The sequence below is a fragment of the Barbus barbus genome (genome assembly GCF_936440315.1).
Source record: "Barbus barbus genome assembly, chromosome: 4".
In the NCBI taxonomy this organism is placed as follows: domain Eukaryota; kingdom Metazoa; phylum Chordata; class Actinopteri; order Cypriniformes; family Cyprinidae; genus Barbus; species Barbus barbus.
Window position 1 is genome coordinate 42602901 of NC_136732.1, and position 17500 is coordinate 42620400.

General features: G+C 40.9%; 1 protein-coding gene across 1 annotated transcript in view; it reads left to right on the top strand.

Moving 5' to 3' along the window:
* The window catches only part of LOC306868965 (uncharacterized protein), a 23246-nt gene that overhangs the window by 3687 nt on the left and 2059 nt on the right, over positions 1-17500 (top strand). The window contains exons 2-5 of the mRNA XM_079415464.1: positions 3755-11601; positions 13300-13393; positions 13503-13552; positions 16820-17500. The exon at positions 16820-17500 is cut by the window's right edge and continues 2059 nt beyond it. Of these exons, the coding sequence (XP_079271590.1) occupies positions 4681-11601; positions 13300-13393; positions 13503-13552; positions 16820-16882 (7128 nt within the window). The 5' untranslated portion in view covers positions 3755-4680 and the 3' untranslated portion in view covers positions 16883-17500. The remainder of the gene's footprint in view (positions 1-3754; positions 11602-13299; positions 13394-13502; positions 13553-16819) is intronic.

A 17500-nucleotide genomic window follows, 5' to 3' on the forward strand; every position in this document is an offset into this window, starting at 1 on the left:
CTGTGTGTGTGTTCACTGCTGTGTGTGTGTTCACGGTGTGTGTGTGTACACGTTGGATGGGTTAAATGCAGAGCACGACTTCACTTCAAAAACAAGAATTATTGTGTCTCAAATGCTAGTCGATTAATATTGACTTGTTTATTGAGCTGTTCATTGCAGCTGATATTTGGAGAAAACTCTACTCTTTGTGTGATATTAACTATATGATATAAAAATAAAAGATTCTATGCTATGGCCTGGTTTCACAGACAGGGCTTAGACTAGACCAGGATTAGGCCATAGTTCAATTAGGACATTTAAGTCATTTTCATTAACATGCTTAGAAAAAAAACATTACATCTTGAGACAAAACCAAGGCACTGATTTATTTTAAGATCAGTCAGAGCTAATTTCTTTCAGATGAAACAGCTAAGACTTGCATTTTAGTCCAGGACTAGGCTTAAGCCTTGTCTGTGAAACCGGGGGTATATGATATAAAAATAAAAGACGTATAAAAGTCATTTTTGCCCCTGATCTTGAATTTTGGGGGAAATCTAAATCTATTTTAATCCCTGTAATCAAATGGATTGTCATGAGATTATCTGATTCATGAGGTGTGTTCAATGAACTGAAGTGAGTTAGCTTTATCGTACAGTATTCGGTTTGTGCTTCAGATGTTACTGGATCAAGTAAAGCTGCCCAGTCTTAAAGTCTTGGTGTTTTTCTGCTTCTTCTGCTGTTGTAGGCTCTAAGGCTCTAGAAATGAAAGTGTTTGGTGAAGTGATGTGCAACTGTCATGCTTTTAAGACTAGGAACTTTAACACCTTATGTCTGAATGTCTCTCAGTCGGTCAGACGCACTTAGTAGTGCTTTGGTCGACTAAGCATTTCTTTGGTTGACTACAGCCCTACACCAAAGTCCTGTCCTGCGCAACGATCAGTCCACTAAAAAAAAAAAGACGCGATGTTTTGCATTTTGATTGACCGTTTAAACAATTTTCATAGAGCATTTATGAAACAACAACGAAAAAACATCAATACATAAAACTATAATAATAATACAATTCTTTGAAAATGAAGTGATTTTTTTTTAACAGCGAAGTGAGGAGCTCTGTCCTAGGTCTATAGTGACCGCCCCAATCACGCACCTGACCACACCACACGCTACAAAAAATAGAACCGCTAAAACTGCCAAATAATGACACATCCTAACAACAGCTCTCTTTATACAGGCTGTATATTCTTCTTCACTTTCAAAGCTATGGGTTCACTTTTGTCCAGCGATCTAGGCGTTTGCAGAGATGCAGAGCAGGCGTTTGGCTGCCCGAGCAAGTCGTGGATATCTCTCCTCATTATTTTTCCCAGCAGTGTCCACTTTACTTCTGTCCTGAAGATAATCTTTCATTACGTCGCAAGAGGATCTTTGTGCGCTTGGCTCATCAGGGTCATCCTCTGCACCATGTCCACAAAGAAGCATTGCTGTCTCCTTCTCTTTTGCCGTTTTCTGTTTTTTTGCCAACGGGTCAAATATTTTGTAATATGCAGCCAGACAAAAGATTTAGATTTCTTGGACATTTTGTCGACTAAAGCCAAAACAAGTAGTGTTCTAACTGAATGAATACAGGAAATCTAGCTATATATTCCTTACTGAGCGCGAGCAGCAGTGCAGCCAGCCACAGGAGCGGTTCCCGAGTGTTCGTGCTGCGCTAAACTGTGGCGCTGTTAGAAAATAGCCTAAATTAAAGCATTTCAAGTAAGCCAGGTTAAAGAGAACTGGTCTAATACGGCCATACTCCTGGTTCTCAATAGAACTCTAGCTGCGTTAAGCAGAAGAAACAAAGACGTAATTACTTCTCTGTGCATTCACATTTGATCATTGTCTTTGCATTCATGGTCAAACGCATCGCTGTGTAAGTGCCATTATGCGTGCACCTAGACTGTGCTGGCTGATGTTTGGAGAAATCATCAATATCATGCTGTAGAAGATCCTTTCTTCATGAACACAAACAAAGATTTCTAGACAAATAATCCATATAGTCCAGTGTTTCCAGCTGTGATGGCAGGACTATTTCCCATGAACCACACAAAAATCACCTGCACTCAGAATTTAATTGATTTTAACTATAAAAGACAAGTAAATATTAGAATAAGAACAAATGAACCTAACAATCATCAGGAGAACAACACAAAAACAATAATAAATGCAAATGAAATGAACAGTACTTCTAGGTGTAAGTATAATACTGGGTGCTGAATTACTACAGAAACTGAATCTATTCACCAGTAAAATAGCCCTGGATAGTGTTCACTGTATAAATAGACAGTAATGACAGACCGCAGCAGGTTTATTTAGGCCGCTGTCTCTTTCAGACCTCGTGCAGGGATCTAAAATACTGTTACAGGGCTCTACGCTTATTGTTCTTTTTAGGAGCTCTTGTCCCTCTAATTAAAATAAATACATTTAGGAGCACCTTCTGATCAATAACCAAATCTGATAAAAACAATTAGCTTCCTAATATGATATGACTCCTTAAAGTGATTTACAGGGGCATTTTACTTTACCTTTGTAACGGCATTTTTATAATTTTATTAAAAGTATGTCATCATCTATGTCAAATTCAGAAACTTATAAGCTTTTTGAAATTTCTAATTAAAAAAAAATCATAAGAAATAGAATAAGACATAAGTTATCATGGTGGCACTGAAGAACATAAAAGTTGCTTGTAGGGACATTTTCAGCCGTTTAATGAGGCTTGAGTGCAATATTGAGATTATACTGAGATTAATGTTTTAAATATAGCAATTTTAATATAGAAATATTAAATGATTTAAATAACTGAAATTATATGTTAAAAATGCTCAGCTGTTACTTTATTTGGAACTATTTTCCTTGATGAAATGGAGCAAAATCAGGCAGTAGTGTTATAGTCAGACAACATAAATCACTTAATATTCACTTCTTGTTTACTGAACTGTCTATTAAATCAATATCACATTTTCAAACTCCCAAAATGATTAAAAGCTGTCACTCTCCGTAGTTCATCGTGATCTGTGGAGGCAGAGAGCGCTTGAGTTCAAGGCTCAAAAGCATAGCGGAAACACTGGAGTCTATATAATGCTAGTGCAGAAGTTGACACTTCGAAAACATGCAAGTCAAAATAATGGTTATCTATACAACCAAAGGTGATGAGTCGGTGTCTTCAGAAGCAAAACAACAAGGGTGGGTGAGAAAAATACCAATAGCCACCTATGAACTTTGGCCGGAAGTGATGATTTATGGTTCAAAACGTTTTTAATAGTAATGTATATATTTATATATATATATATACACACACCTATTGTTTAACTTCAGAAGACATTGATTCATCACCTGGGGTTGTATGGATTACCATCGTGTTGGTTTTGTGGTTTTTGAAGCGTCCACTTTGTGGAGATCCCATACACGTGCAATATACTGACTCAGTATATATGAGTATATGAGTATTTTTTTAAAAAGTCTTCATTTGTGTTCCTCTGAAGAAAGTCATATACATCTGGGATGGCACGAGTGTGAGTAATTGATGAGAGAATTTAAATGTTTGGGTGGAGTATACCCTTAACTTCTCAGAACGTGAGATGTAGGATTTCATGGCCATTTTAATGTTTGTATGTAGACTGACTACAGACAAATAGCCTTCAGACTAAGTGTACTTGGGATGTTATTTAGTTGTTAAAAATATGAATGCCACACTAAAGCAAAGTTCTCAATATGTGCTGTGTTTTCCCTCTGTTTTCAGAACATCTCAAGCTTCCAGATTCCAGAGAGAGAAAGACTGTATCATATTGAGAGGATTGGATTAAAAGAGCAACCGGATGACATGGTCTGACCACAGAAAACCTGGAGCTAGGACCGGCTACTCTGAAAAACACCTTACAGTAACGGGCAAGGATTGGACGATCAAAGAAAACAACAAACTTGCTGGACTGAGTAACTAACATGGGAAAAGACAAATGTTTGGATACAGCTGGAAACAAATTGTTGGCAAAGATCTTCGTGAAACCTGGCTTGAGCACGTGCCGAAAATCCCTGTTACACAGGAAATATGAAAAAAAGTCATGATCTTGAAGAATTGATCTTTCTCAAGCTATTTTCAGTGTCAGTGAATACATGTGCCAACTGGAGAAAGATTTTTTTTGTTTGTCTGTTGCAAACCTGTTACTGAACTATTATAATTCTACTGCATGGCTGCTATCCACATCCGTTCGCACAGTTACCAAATGGCAAGGAGATATTTCACACTACAGAATCAAGATATTGACATTCTCTTGATGAAACTTAATTGAGTTGCTATTTTGGTGGAGTAATTTTACCTCTTGGCTGATAGACATTTTGTGATAACACTAAACCTTCATTCATCTTTTTACAGAGATCTTTGGATCTAGTGCCAAACCACGTAGTGGCATTTGTGACACCGTTGCTGTGAATGAATGTGCGGCTGCTGCATTTCCCATCTTCACATTGTTTTTAATGTTTTAACTCAAAGCAGCAAATTGAATCTCCTGGCTTTCTAAATCTTACTTAAGACATTTGCTGGGACCTCCTATATTGCTGCGACAGATGTGAGTTGAGGTTTCTGATACTAAGCATTCCAGTTTGCCATTTGGATCCTTTTGATAAAGTAGAGTTGCTAATAGCAGCTTTTGCAGAACTGTACACACAAAAATGCAGAACTTTCCCAACAGTCCAGTTCCTCTTCATCCGGGGTTTAGCCGGGGAGGAAGTGTTGTTGGTTCCCCGTATCAATCCCACCCTTCGGACCTTCAGTTATCTCCCAGAAACTCAGAGGACTATGTGGCCATACAGCAAGCTCAACCTACCCTGCAGAGTCATGGGCAGCACCTGCAGATGCGGAGCCAACAGCATCTTCTACACGCTTCTCCTATACACGGCTATGGATCCAGAAGAACAACTGGAGAGATGACGCCGGGAAACGCTCACAGTGGAGCAGGAGGAGGAGGAGGAGGAGGAGGGAACTCTTACCGTAAGGACAGTGTGGATTATTATTTTTCTCTGAGTGGACGAGAGAGAAGCAGAAGAGGCGGAGCAGCGTATGGCGCAGGATTTAGATACTCAAACGTGGATGGACATGCACCTCATCAGTACCACCTATCTGGTTCAGGGTCATCCTCTGGAATGATTTCTCCCTACTCTATGGATTACGGCTCCGGCAGTGCCTCTGCAGTTGGGAGTAGTAATAGCAGTGGCGCTGGTTCGTTTTCTCCTTCCCAGCAATACAGTTTGGCTCATGCTGCTTCAGTACAATCAGGTGCCCAGATGCATCAACGGCAGCATGGCCAGAAATATCAAGGATTGCACCAAGGTCAGCATCAGCGGACATACCAGCTTTCTGGAAACAGAATCCCCCCTCAGTTTGGACACTACGCCCCCCTAAATGCAACATCAGGCTCTACTGGAATGTATAACTCCCCACCGCAAAGATACGATACGAGCAGCAGCACGGATGCCAAAATGAATAATTCTCCCACTCAGTCTAATCCAAATACTCATACAAGTTCGTCTGCTTCAAACAGCTGTGAGAATATGGGACAAAGCTACACCTCGTCGGCATATTCGCCGCAATCTCAGTCCCTTCACAAGCATGCCCCCCATTCCCAGCGTCCATCTCAACACAGCACTGGAGCAGGTTATGACCTCTCCCTCAAAATGCAGCACCAAGGACACTTGCACACCAAACTGCCCCATTCCTCTGTGTCCTCCAGCCCTGCTCTGCCTTCACACCCCTCTCAAGACCTGACCAAATCTCCTATGCACTCCCAAAGTCAACAGGCTCACATTCATCAGAACTTCAGTCCCATTTCTAATCCCTCTCCTGCTCCGTCTGCCGTACAGTCTCCGAGCTGCAGCTCCTCCTCGTCTCCACTAATGGGGAGTTCTGAAGGAAACAGTGCCGCTACTCATCTGCAGCCATTGTCACACCCCTCTGTTTCAAATGCTCGCAGTGGCCAAAGCCATGGACGTCTTCTGCAGACCGTCCCTCAGCTGAGCCCCACTCCCAATTCAAATAGCAGCATCAGTAGTTGTGGTAGCGGCACAGGCACTAAAGCATCTGTTTTGAACCACGGTGCAGGGGTCGGTCATGCTGCCATAAGTCAGAACCGAATGGGACAAAGTCTTCGAGGTGGTCCAGGAGAAGATGGCTCCCTGTATCCTCATGACAAACTATTGCAGGACCCTGGTCTAAATAGTCTCAATGCTCTGACCTCTCAAGTGGAGAATCTACCTAATACAGTGCAGCACATGCTTCTAACAGACACTGTGCTGCCCCAGAAGAAGAGCAGAGATGGTGCACATCACCTTCAGATGCTGAAAGGATCTCAGTCTTTAACTGTCTACCAAAACAAATCTGGAAATTCCAGCGCCAGCAGTCAGACCACAGTGAATGAAGAGAGTTCTGAGATGCTGGAAGCAAAAGGGCATCAACAAGTTGAACGTAAGAGAATTAGGCAGGCAAGTGGAACAAGCAACGAATCTGAGCCACGAAGTTTACCATCACGGAGTCATATGCTGTCGGAAGCGAGTCAACAAGTATTGGATCTCCAGGACAACACTGGAGTCATTTCAACAGCTTCAAAACAACCGTCTCAAACAAAGACACCAGAAACGCTGACTCCCTCCTCTTTTTCACCACCATCAGTTCATCCTTCTGCAGAACCCAGCCCAAAACAACCAGTATATCCCCCTGCTCCGCCATCTCCCATTCACTCAGCACGTCCAAACTGTGTGCCAGAAAAAGACCTTTGTAATGACGATGATAGTGGAATGAAGGGATGCCTGATCAAAATAATAAAAGATGAAGAAAGCGAAGTTGAAAATGCAGATCCTTCCTGTGATTCAGAAAATTCAGAGAACAGACTGTCAGTCCCGCCCACAAAGGATGAAGCCGAGACCGATGCACAACAATTTGAAAGTCTGAGTAAAAATGTGAATGTTTCAGAGCAACATAATGTTGGGGGTGTTGGAGTTATTGTCTCTGCTCGATCTGAAGTGAATACTGAATCAAGCAAGCACACGGGAGCCAAATCATCACGTTATGGTGTTTCTCATTACTCAAACAAACACAGCAATCCTGGGGACCAACGTGATGTGAATGTCTTAAGAGAGACAAGAAATCACAATGGAGAAGGGGAGATGTGCATGGAAACATATGTGTCACAGTATGATATTTCCCCTAAACAAGAATTTGGCCAAAACTCTGAACCCTCTATTCAGTCTCACCCAGCACCATTTAAATACAGCAATCCTGAGGTACATTATAATGCTGCAAAGAGCAAAGGAAAGTTAGGACTAGCGAGTAGTATGGGCACAAATAGATGCCAGAATTATCCGCAGCAGGCCAGCTATGGGTCTATTGGCAGGAAGGAGATTAGCATTTTTGCTATGGAGGGGGGGAGGGCTATCATCTCAAGAAGTCAGGATAGTGGTTCTCAGTTTCAGCAATCTTTTCCAAGTCTTTTGCAAGAAGTGCTCCAGGGTCATCACTTAGATAGACGCTATAGCCATCCCGACCAGACATCTAGTGTTCACCAACAGCCTCAAGATACATCACAGCACCGTTATCAAACTAGACTACCTTACAGTATGGTTGAAAATTTGAGTTCCCATGCATTGGGCTCTCAAACACTTATAAGTGGACTTAATGTCAAGTTCATTCAAATGGCCTCCGGAAAACCACCAAATTCAAGTCAAAATCAGGGACCAGATAATGATGTTGTTTTAGGCCCTCCTCATCCCGCTTGGGATTCTGAAGCACATAAGCCCAATGTGACTCATGGGATCTCTTTAGAAAAAGGCAAAACCAGTCTGTCTCCCAGCGAGTCCTCCCACATGCACCAGTCTTTAGATCTCACAACAGGAGTCCCTTCAAAGCACATTAACTTGGCTGACTATTCTTTGCAGCACAGAAAACCATCCAGATATGGTACCTCTCCTTCCGCTGTGGAACAATTGCTTTTACAGGAAGCTGAGCCATTGGCATGCGGTGTAGTTCCTATCAGTCACACTCAATCTCAGATATCCTCAGGAAGGCGCTCAGTAATCTGCGATGTGTCCCCTTCTCGACGAACAACACCAGAAAGAGAGAGAGGACACTCTGGGTCCTCTGGACCCTCAGTCATTCAGCAGCCATTTTCTTCATCTGGATCAAATGAGCAAGGAGGTTGTAAGGAAGAAATAAAAGCAAAGAAAGCACAAAACAAGGAGGATTCATTAAAGGCTGAAACTGCAGGTCAGAACACAGATGGTTACTGCAGCATGCCACCCAGTAAGGAATCTAATAAGCCCCTTCATCCCCCTGTAGATGCTGATTCCGGTATAGAAAAGACCAGCAGTGCCAAAGGCAACAGTGAAGCCACCAGCAAGCTGCCATATCTTTTGCAAATGTCCTCAAATCCCTTGTCCTCACCACCAAGGCACCAGTCTTTCTCACAGGTTGCTGATGGTTTCAGAGCATATGGTTTCAGTGACACCATAGATGGGCCAAAAATTATCTCCCTTCCTACACTTCATCAACCATTCCACACGGTATCAGCATATTCTAAAACCACACCGTCTACTAACAAGTTACAAGCATTTCCACAGAGTTTATCTCCTCACGAGAGACCAGACTGGACTCCTGACAGACAAAGGCTAAGAGGAATGGACAGGCACGTTCCTCAGAGACTTTCTGAACCGAAGAGTAAATCCCAAGCTTCAAGTGATATTCTGCCTAGTCAGCATCACCTATCTCGACAGCACTCTTATCCCGGTTCACACTTTGACATGAAAATGTGGGACACTTATCCTGAAAGACCGGGAGATGGACAACCCACTACAGTCCCTCAAGAGCACGTAGGTTCTCAGCCAGTCACAAATGCTGGCCCCAAACTTGGAGAAGAGGACATTTCAGATAAGAGTGCGGATTATACAGCCAAATCTTTCCACTCACTGGCTCCAGTTGGTGCTGTTAGCCCTGCTGGGCACACTAGTAAGACTAACCAAGGGATTCAGCTGGGACAGAGAGCAACCAGAACTGGAACATCCGCTGAAACCAACCCTTTAATCATGAGAAGGAGAGTTAGATCTTTTATTTCTCCTATTCCTGCTAAGAGGCAACATCAGGATGTTCCAGGTCAGAGGTCAGGATCAGTTTATCACTCCCCAATTTCTCAATCCCACTCTGATTCTAGACTAGCAACCAGCAATTGTTCTGGCAGTAGTGATACTCAGACAAAATTGCCATCTCCCAAAATACAGCATTCTATATCCAGCACTAATTCACCTCCTCAGTCCAAAGCAAAGTTTGTGCCTCCAAGAAAGGGTCATGGTTTAAAACTTGAGGCGATTGTGCGGAAAATTACTCCCGGTGTGAAAAAAAATGACTTCAACAATAGTCATGTGGAATCGGACTTCTCTGAGGTATCTCATTACACCTCTGATATGCCAGACCCTGAGGGTGGTACATCGTTTTCCAGTGTTCCTCAAGGAGAAGAAGCATGCTTATCTTACCTTGATGATTCTCATACTTTAGATGATCTTATGTCATACAGAGCAGTTGAAGATGCATTCTCCTGTGAATCTCTGACCCTTAAACCAGGTGCAACAGCTTCTAGTACTAGTGCCCTCAGAAGTTTGCCAAAAGATTTTGACTTTGGATTAGGTGCTGCTGGATCTTCAGGGTCATTGGGTGAAAGCGATAAGGATGATTTTACTTTGTTAGGACCCCTTCCACCAGCTCCTCCATTACCTTGTCCTGTACAGGGATCCCCTCCTCCATCTTCTTCTGCATTGTCTGACATACAGCAGTTCACAAACACTTATCAACAGCTGGAAACTCGACGAGGTGAGCAGTCGGCTGCTAACCTGCTGAGGCAGAAACTTCAAGAGACTGGCATGGGTTTTGATGATTACCCAGGTGGTGATTACTATGGGACCACCACTGGCCATAGTCAGAGCCCTGGGCACCACCTTCTGTCCAGAGCAGCTCAGCACCAGATGACTTCTCTCAGGTCGACAAGTTCAGAGTCTAAACCATCAGAAAGCATGGTCCCCAAAGGTTATTTTCCATCAGGTAAGAAAAAAGGTCGCCCAGTGGGCAGTGTGAATAAGCAGAAACGTGCCCAAGCACAAATTCAGAATGCAGCAACAAGCATACCTGCAGCTTCTCTTCCCTCACCCACAGCTGAACCACAGACTGTCCCAATCCCAGACACTGCAAGTGAAGTGCCCCAAGTATTAACACCACCTGACCAGAAACCCTGTCCATCTTTGACACCTCCTGCTCAAACCCAGGTGGTGAAAGTGGATGTAGAGTGTGAGGAGACCCAGCCGGAGTTAGATGTGAAGCCAGCTAGACATAGACAGAAAAAGGGGAAAGAGGACAGCGAGACTCCTGGCGATCAGAGAAGGAGAAGAAGAGGGATGGGTTCCAAAGAGAAGCTGGACACTCAGGCGAGCAGTAGGGGAAACATCAGCCCATGTGGAATATTCTCAGATGCCAGGAGTAATGCTTTTGCTCCTTACATACATGTGGAGAAAAAGATTGCAGAGATTGGGGCTGTCTGTACAATCATTAATGCAGATGATGAAAAATCAAAAGGTGGAGGCAAAGCTGGACACTCGGCGGTTGATGGCCAATTAAATACTCCTCTGTCATCTCAACTTGTGAGAAAAGAAAAGGAAAATGAAAGAACAAAAGAAAACTGGGTTTCAGAGCCAGTTGATTCTGCCTTGCAGTCAGGGAAGACACTTCCTACATCTGGATATGTTCTGCCAGGACCTGTGACATCAGAGACTGGACAAGCTGGTCGCCTCTTATGCTGCCTTTGCCAGAAATGGGCCAACTACAAACATCTCGGGGATCTCTATGGTCCTTTTTACCCAGCTGAGTATGCAGCCAAGCTCCCTAAGAATCAACCTCAAGTGCGACAAACCTTGTCCTACCATGGGGCAGCTACCACAGGTTTCAGTATGGCACCCATTCCAACAGAAACGACTCCCCAGGATACGAGATTACAGGACCCTCAGAATGTCAAGTCATCTACAGATAGCGATTGCACAGTAAATCAGGCAACAAACCCAACGTCCCCAGCCACCACCATTGGCACTTTCTCTCCCAGCGTGGGTGAAGAAATGCCTTTCCAGAACGCTAAGGCGAGCAGCTCCACCTCAAAAGTAACAGCTCACACCTGGGATCCAGCTGCAGAACTGACGAGTGGGCTGGGCACATCAAAAGCTCAAGACCTGGATGCTGAAGTCATACTGAAGCAGATGCACGTCGAAAATACACAAAGGCCCCAGCACAGAAAACTGACATCCCATCCGCGCTTCAAACGAAGACATAAGTCTAGTGAAGATTTACCTCGAACTGTCCCTATCAACAGCAAAGCCTCCCTGCCCTTCCAGCCCCCGCCGCCCAGCCTGAACTCTCTGGGCCCCATGGCCCAACTGGCCCAGCTCCCACTCGTGCCTCTGGACACTGAGGAGCTGTGGGTGCACGAGGGCTGCATCGTTTGGACCAGTGGCGTATACCTGGTCAATGGGAGACTGTATGGCCTTCAGGAGGCACTAGATGGTGCTAGAGATACAGTAAGTGGAAAGAGCTGCAGTTTGTTGGCTTGCTGTATTGTGTGAAAATTAGTGCTGTCAGAATTAGCGATTAATTTTTCCAGTTTAACGCTGTTAAAAATATTTAAGTTATCGCAGGGGTGGAGCTAGGTTTGGCCACACGACATTCACAACTGCTGCTTTTTTCTGGACAAGAATTGCTTTATTTAAACGCAGAACGTCTTTACGACCACATGAAATGCGCACTCCAACTTCACGCCAGGTTTGAGTCTATTGAGCGCAGAAATGTCACAGGTGATGAGGGAGCTTCAGTAGGACAACAGTTTACTGCGGTCAAATGAGATGTTGTCAGGCCATGTGTCAGTAAAAACCAATTTTCCTGTCCCGTCAGCCATTATACAAATTATACTGTGATCGTAGCACATGCTCTTCAATTGCACACACAAATGCGCTGGCACACTGTATATCATTTCACATTAAAGTGCTATAATATATAAAAGGTAAAAGACTTTTGAGAAAATATGATGCATGTCAGAACTGCCTCACGTTCAGCAGCGGCAGCTCTTAAAGTGATGGCAGCCAAATAACCTAATAACCAGCTGCTGTGATGCCTGTTATTCCACAGAACAAAAGGGAAAAAAGGAAATTAATAACTTTTGTAGCTTTAAGGATTCATCTATATTTAATTTAGAATTTGGTGCATTTCACTTTATTCAATTCTGTATATTTCCTGCACAGGTATTTTTTTAAGTTAACTTAAATTACATTTACATTTAGTCATTTAGCAGACGCTTTTATCCAAAGCGATTTACAAATGAAGACAATGGAAGCAATTAAAATCAACAAACGAGCAATGATATGCAAGTGCTGTAACAAGTCTGTTAGCTTAACGCAGTACACACAGCAAGGTGTTTTTATAATTGTATAATAAATAAAAAGAAAACAGATAGGATAGCAAAAATAATAGAGCAAACTAGTGCTAGAGGCCTTTTTTGCTTTTGTTAATTGTATAATAAATAAAAAGAAAAATAGATAGAATACAAAAAGAATATAGAAGCTAGTGTTAGTTTTTTTTTTTTTTTTTAAAGAAAACAAGCAGTTAGTAAATGAACCGAGTGCAAGTCTAAAAGGAACATTGTTTTTAAAGAATAGAATTGAAATCGAGAGTGCTAGAGTTAGAGGGTCAACTAAAGATGGAAGAGAGGTGTTGTAGCCGATTCTTGAAGATGGCTAAGGTCTCAGCTGCTGGGATTGAGTTGGGCAGCTCATTCCATCAGGAGGGAACAGTTCATGTAGAATTTAACATTCTAACATTTAAATTAGAAGTTATTTTTTAAAGTCTAACAAAGTTCAAAATGATAGCTCTCATTTATTCTGTAAAGTTGGATGGCTAATTGTTAAATATTAGGAAAAAAATCTATTTCAAAGAGACATCAGTATTATTGGTATCAGTGATACTCGCCTTTAGTCATAAAAAGATGTAAGACATGTAAAAATATACCGTCTTTGTTGTTTCTACATTCATTTGAAAATTGCATGTGAAATTAGTGCAATATAAAGTATATTTAAAAACTCTAAAGTTCGATTAATTTCAGAAAGAAACTGTGATTTAGTTAATTTTTTTTAATCGATTGACAGCACTAGTGAAAATTCGTGACTTGTCTCAAGTATACGGTTGTTTATTTTACCCATAATGCTTCTGACGTTTGCACTCCTCAGAGCTGCTCTCATTGTGAGATGGTGGGCTCCACACTTGGCTGCTACAGTAAAGGCTGCACGCTGAGGTACCACTACCTTTGTGCCATGGAAGCAGGTGAGACGTGGCATCACCTTGGTCTGCACTCGCTTTTAACAAAGCAACATCCACATTATGAGTGACTGACAGCCAGTGCTAAATCCTTCTTCTTCTAACCTCAATCTAGATTGCTCTCTAAATGAAGACAACTTTTCTCTGAGGTGTCCAAAGCACAAGGTAAGAGAACAAGACTTCACATCTAATATGGAAATATCAAGAAGCACCAAGGCATTAAGTGTATATCGGAGTCTCTGTGAGACAGTAGCACTAAAAAACCAAATCCAGGTTCTAGGGCTGTAACGGTACACAAACATGACGGTTTTGTTTTTTTTGTTAAACAGTGCTTTAACTGAACAAATGCCTCTTTCTTTAAATAAATTCAATTAGAACTAAAAGTTTCTTAGGGATAAAAATCTACCTCAACTTCTGCTCTAAACTATAGGGAGCTCTTTCACATTACTACAAGGTTACAATTAACAACCGATCCCAAACTTAAACTCAATTACTCTTTATTTTTAAATATAATAAACACTCAAATGAAAAAATGTATGCAAACATGTGAATTGCACGTAATGCAATTTTGCAATTAACTTCTAAATTATAACATTTCTATTTATTGTCGAAATATATTTATTTACAGTGGCTGTCATAACTTGATTCATAACAGATTTATTTTTAAAAAACATTAAATAATGAAGACATCACTAACAGGTAAAGTAAAATATAATGAGTAGTCTAATATTTTGTGAAATGCTGTTTTCTAGACTTCATTTCCGTAGTGAACTAAGAAAACACATTTTATTGGACTGTGCAGCATTTAATGCATGTAGAAAACTCTTATGAAGTGAATTCGCTTAAAGTGTTTATAATTTTTCCAGAAAACATTTGAGAATTTTTATAATGTTAATGTAAAAAATCTTGTGTAATGTAACTTGTGTTTGTTTGTTTGCTGGTTTTTATTGTATTTGTTATACTTGTATTTTTTTAATTGTTTTTGCCATTAAAAAACCCTAAGATACTGACATGGCATTAAATAAAAAATATACTACTACTACTAGTGTATATTGACTCTTCTGAGCTAAATGAAATGCTACGTGACTTTTTGTTTTGACGTGTTTCCACGGATGAAACGCTGACTGAGTGATCACATGAGGCATGAGATGTTCATTCATGTTTATTTAGTGCTATAACTAGTAGTAAAGAGGGAGGGATGATCACAAACCGATGCGTTTATACTGAGATCTGTCGCACCACATTTAAATGGTTGAATTTCCTGAAAGAAATGGACATTATCTGAAAGATGAGACTTCGTCTCTTATCAAAAGTAAGAATATATATAAAACTGGAAGTCACTAATGCAGTTTCACTCGTTAAATCAATGAGCGCATTGTTTGTCCTCAGCAGTTTGTTATTCAGAAAAGTTCTGCACGTTCTTTGGTTTTCCAGCATCTTCTGAGCTCTTGCCATCAGGGACTGATATGCGCAAGTGAATTCTTTTTATATTGATCATGTTTGTTAAATGCTATGTTCTAACGAGCTGTAGGCGCAGCAGTGTTTGCTGACAGTCAGAGTCACATTTGCAAACATTAAAGTGAGTCTTCTATAGTTTTCTAAAACTATATCCTTTAAACTTTATAGATTTGATAGTTCTATACTAGGGCTGCAGTGGTTCTCGGTAAAAAAAAATCCACCCATGTTTCAGCTCACACTTGCACGGCGGTTCGACTTCATGACAAGGCATGTATAATATGGTTTGTTATAAATAGCGACACATAAAACAGACAGAGTTTGGCTAATGAATGTTACTGTCAATGGATTTGCATTCTGGCTTCCAAATACATACAACAACAGCAGTGAACAAAAACAACATGGACAAACCAGTCGGTCTTTGTTTAGTGTGTATACTGGAATTGAGCCAAAAACTCATCACCAAACACCAATGACTTATGGATACATATGGTATACAGTCATTTGAGACACGTCCAAAACTGTTGCAACAGAGATGGAAATACAATTTTTATACACATGAACTATGTTTTCAACTTTGTTGCCACAGTTTTGGAAGTGCCTTTTTCCTGTTCTTAAGAAAGGGGTGCCAATACTTTTGTCCACATAGTGTATGTACAAGTCATTGGTGTTTGGTGATGAGTTTTCGGCTCTTAAATTCACAGCAGAGGTTTCTGCAGACCAGTCAAGTTCCTCCAAACTGACTCAGTCAATCATGTCTTTTTATGAACCTTACCTTATACACAGAGCCATCGTCATGTTAGAATAGAAAAGGGTAAAATAGGAAAGCACACAATTCCCTAGAATACCATGTTATGCTCAAACATTAAGATTTCTCATGGAAATTACTAAAGTAGTCAAAATCTTGAATCAAGATGCATTTATTTTACAAGTAAAATTATTTTCTGAAAAAATAATCAATTTTGTTAGTTTTGCTTATCATTTATTTTTTTTATTTTTTTAGAAAATGGGGCTTAATATCGTAAGTTATTTTACTTGTCAAGTAAACACATCTTGATTTCAAGAATGTTTAGATATACTAGAAAACAAGACCCTTTCTTATCAAACATATTTTATTAGACTGTCCTGTTTTTAATGCATGTAGAAAACTCTTATGAAGTGAACTCTCTTAAAGATTTATTTTGTAAGTAATTTTGCCAGAAAAAATCTTGTGTAATGTAACTTGTGTTTGTTTGCTGGTTTTGATTGTATTTGTTATACTTGTATTTATTAAATTGCTAATTGCTAATATTGACTATTATGAAAATAGTCTTAAGATTCTGACATGGCATTAAATAAATAAGTGACCCTGCAGCACAAAAGCAGTCATCAGTAACACAGGTATATCTGTAGCAATAGACAACAATACATTGTATGGATCAAAATTATACATTTCTCTTTTATGACAAAAATCATTAGGATATTAAGATCATGTTCCATCAAGATATTTAGTACATTTCCTACCATAAATATATCAAAACTTCATTATTAATTAGTAATATGCATTGCTAAGAACTTCATTTGAACAACTTTAAAGGAGATTTTCTCAATATTTAGATTTTTTTGCTCCCTCAGATTCCAGATTTTCTAATAGTTGTATCTCAGACAAATATTGTCCTATCATAACAAACCATACATCAATGGAGAGATTATTTATTCAGATTTCAGATGATGTATAAATCTCAATTTCTCAAAACTGAGCTTTATGACTGGTTTTGTGCTCCAGGGTCACATATATATACTACTACTCCTAGAAAACAAAAACACTAAGAAATCATTTTTTGCAGTGAAAGAGGCTGATAGTCAGTGTTTTATTTCATTAGTGTCTTTGCTGTCTTGTAAGTATTTGTGCTGCTGCTTGTCGTTAGACTCCAAGTGCGTTGCAGGCCTGTTCTGTGCAGTGTTTGATGTCCGTCTGTCTGTCTTGTGTTCGGACAGAGCAGCAGAGCGGTCAAGCCTGGAGCGGCGGTGGCGTGTCTGGAGCAGTCGGAGCGAGGATGAGGATCCCTCTGTGATCAAACCCTAATTACTCATTCATCACCTGCGTCAGAGGGAACTGCCTTTCATCTGTTATCTGTCCTAGTGTCGCGTCGGGAGCAGCAGAACTGAGAGAGGCCGTGTATTTACACCTGTTATATGTAGTATTTTATCATAACTCGTATTATCATTATTTTAAACCGCGCTATTGTTTTAATCAGTATTTTACCCGTAGACTGAGACAGAGTTCTGAGCGTTTTTTCCGTACCAGGACCAGCCGCCGTTATGACATCACTCGATGACATCGCCGCCGTTGCCACAGAGACGCTGTTGTCATGGCGACGCACGTATATTGCCTTCGAAGGTGTGCCTGTGTGTGTGTGTGTCCTTTGATAAGTGTTCTTATTTTCCACCTCCGAGGGTTTTGTGCTGTAGATGAGAGAAGGACATGCATTATTTGGGGCAGGAAGATGGACTGCGTTCTGAACCGGACTCCTGGCTTGCGCAGGCTTTATCGTGAGATCTGCCAGCGCTCCAGAAGGGGTCGCCGTTTCTTTCCAATGACGGCCGACAGAGACAAACATTCCGGCAGCGTTCGGAGGAGAGCGCAGAACAGAATCACCATATGAAAACATGTACTAG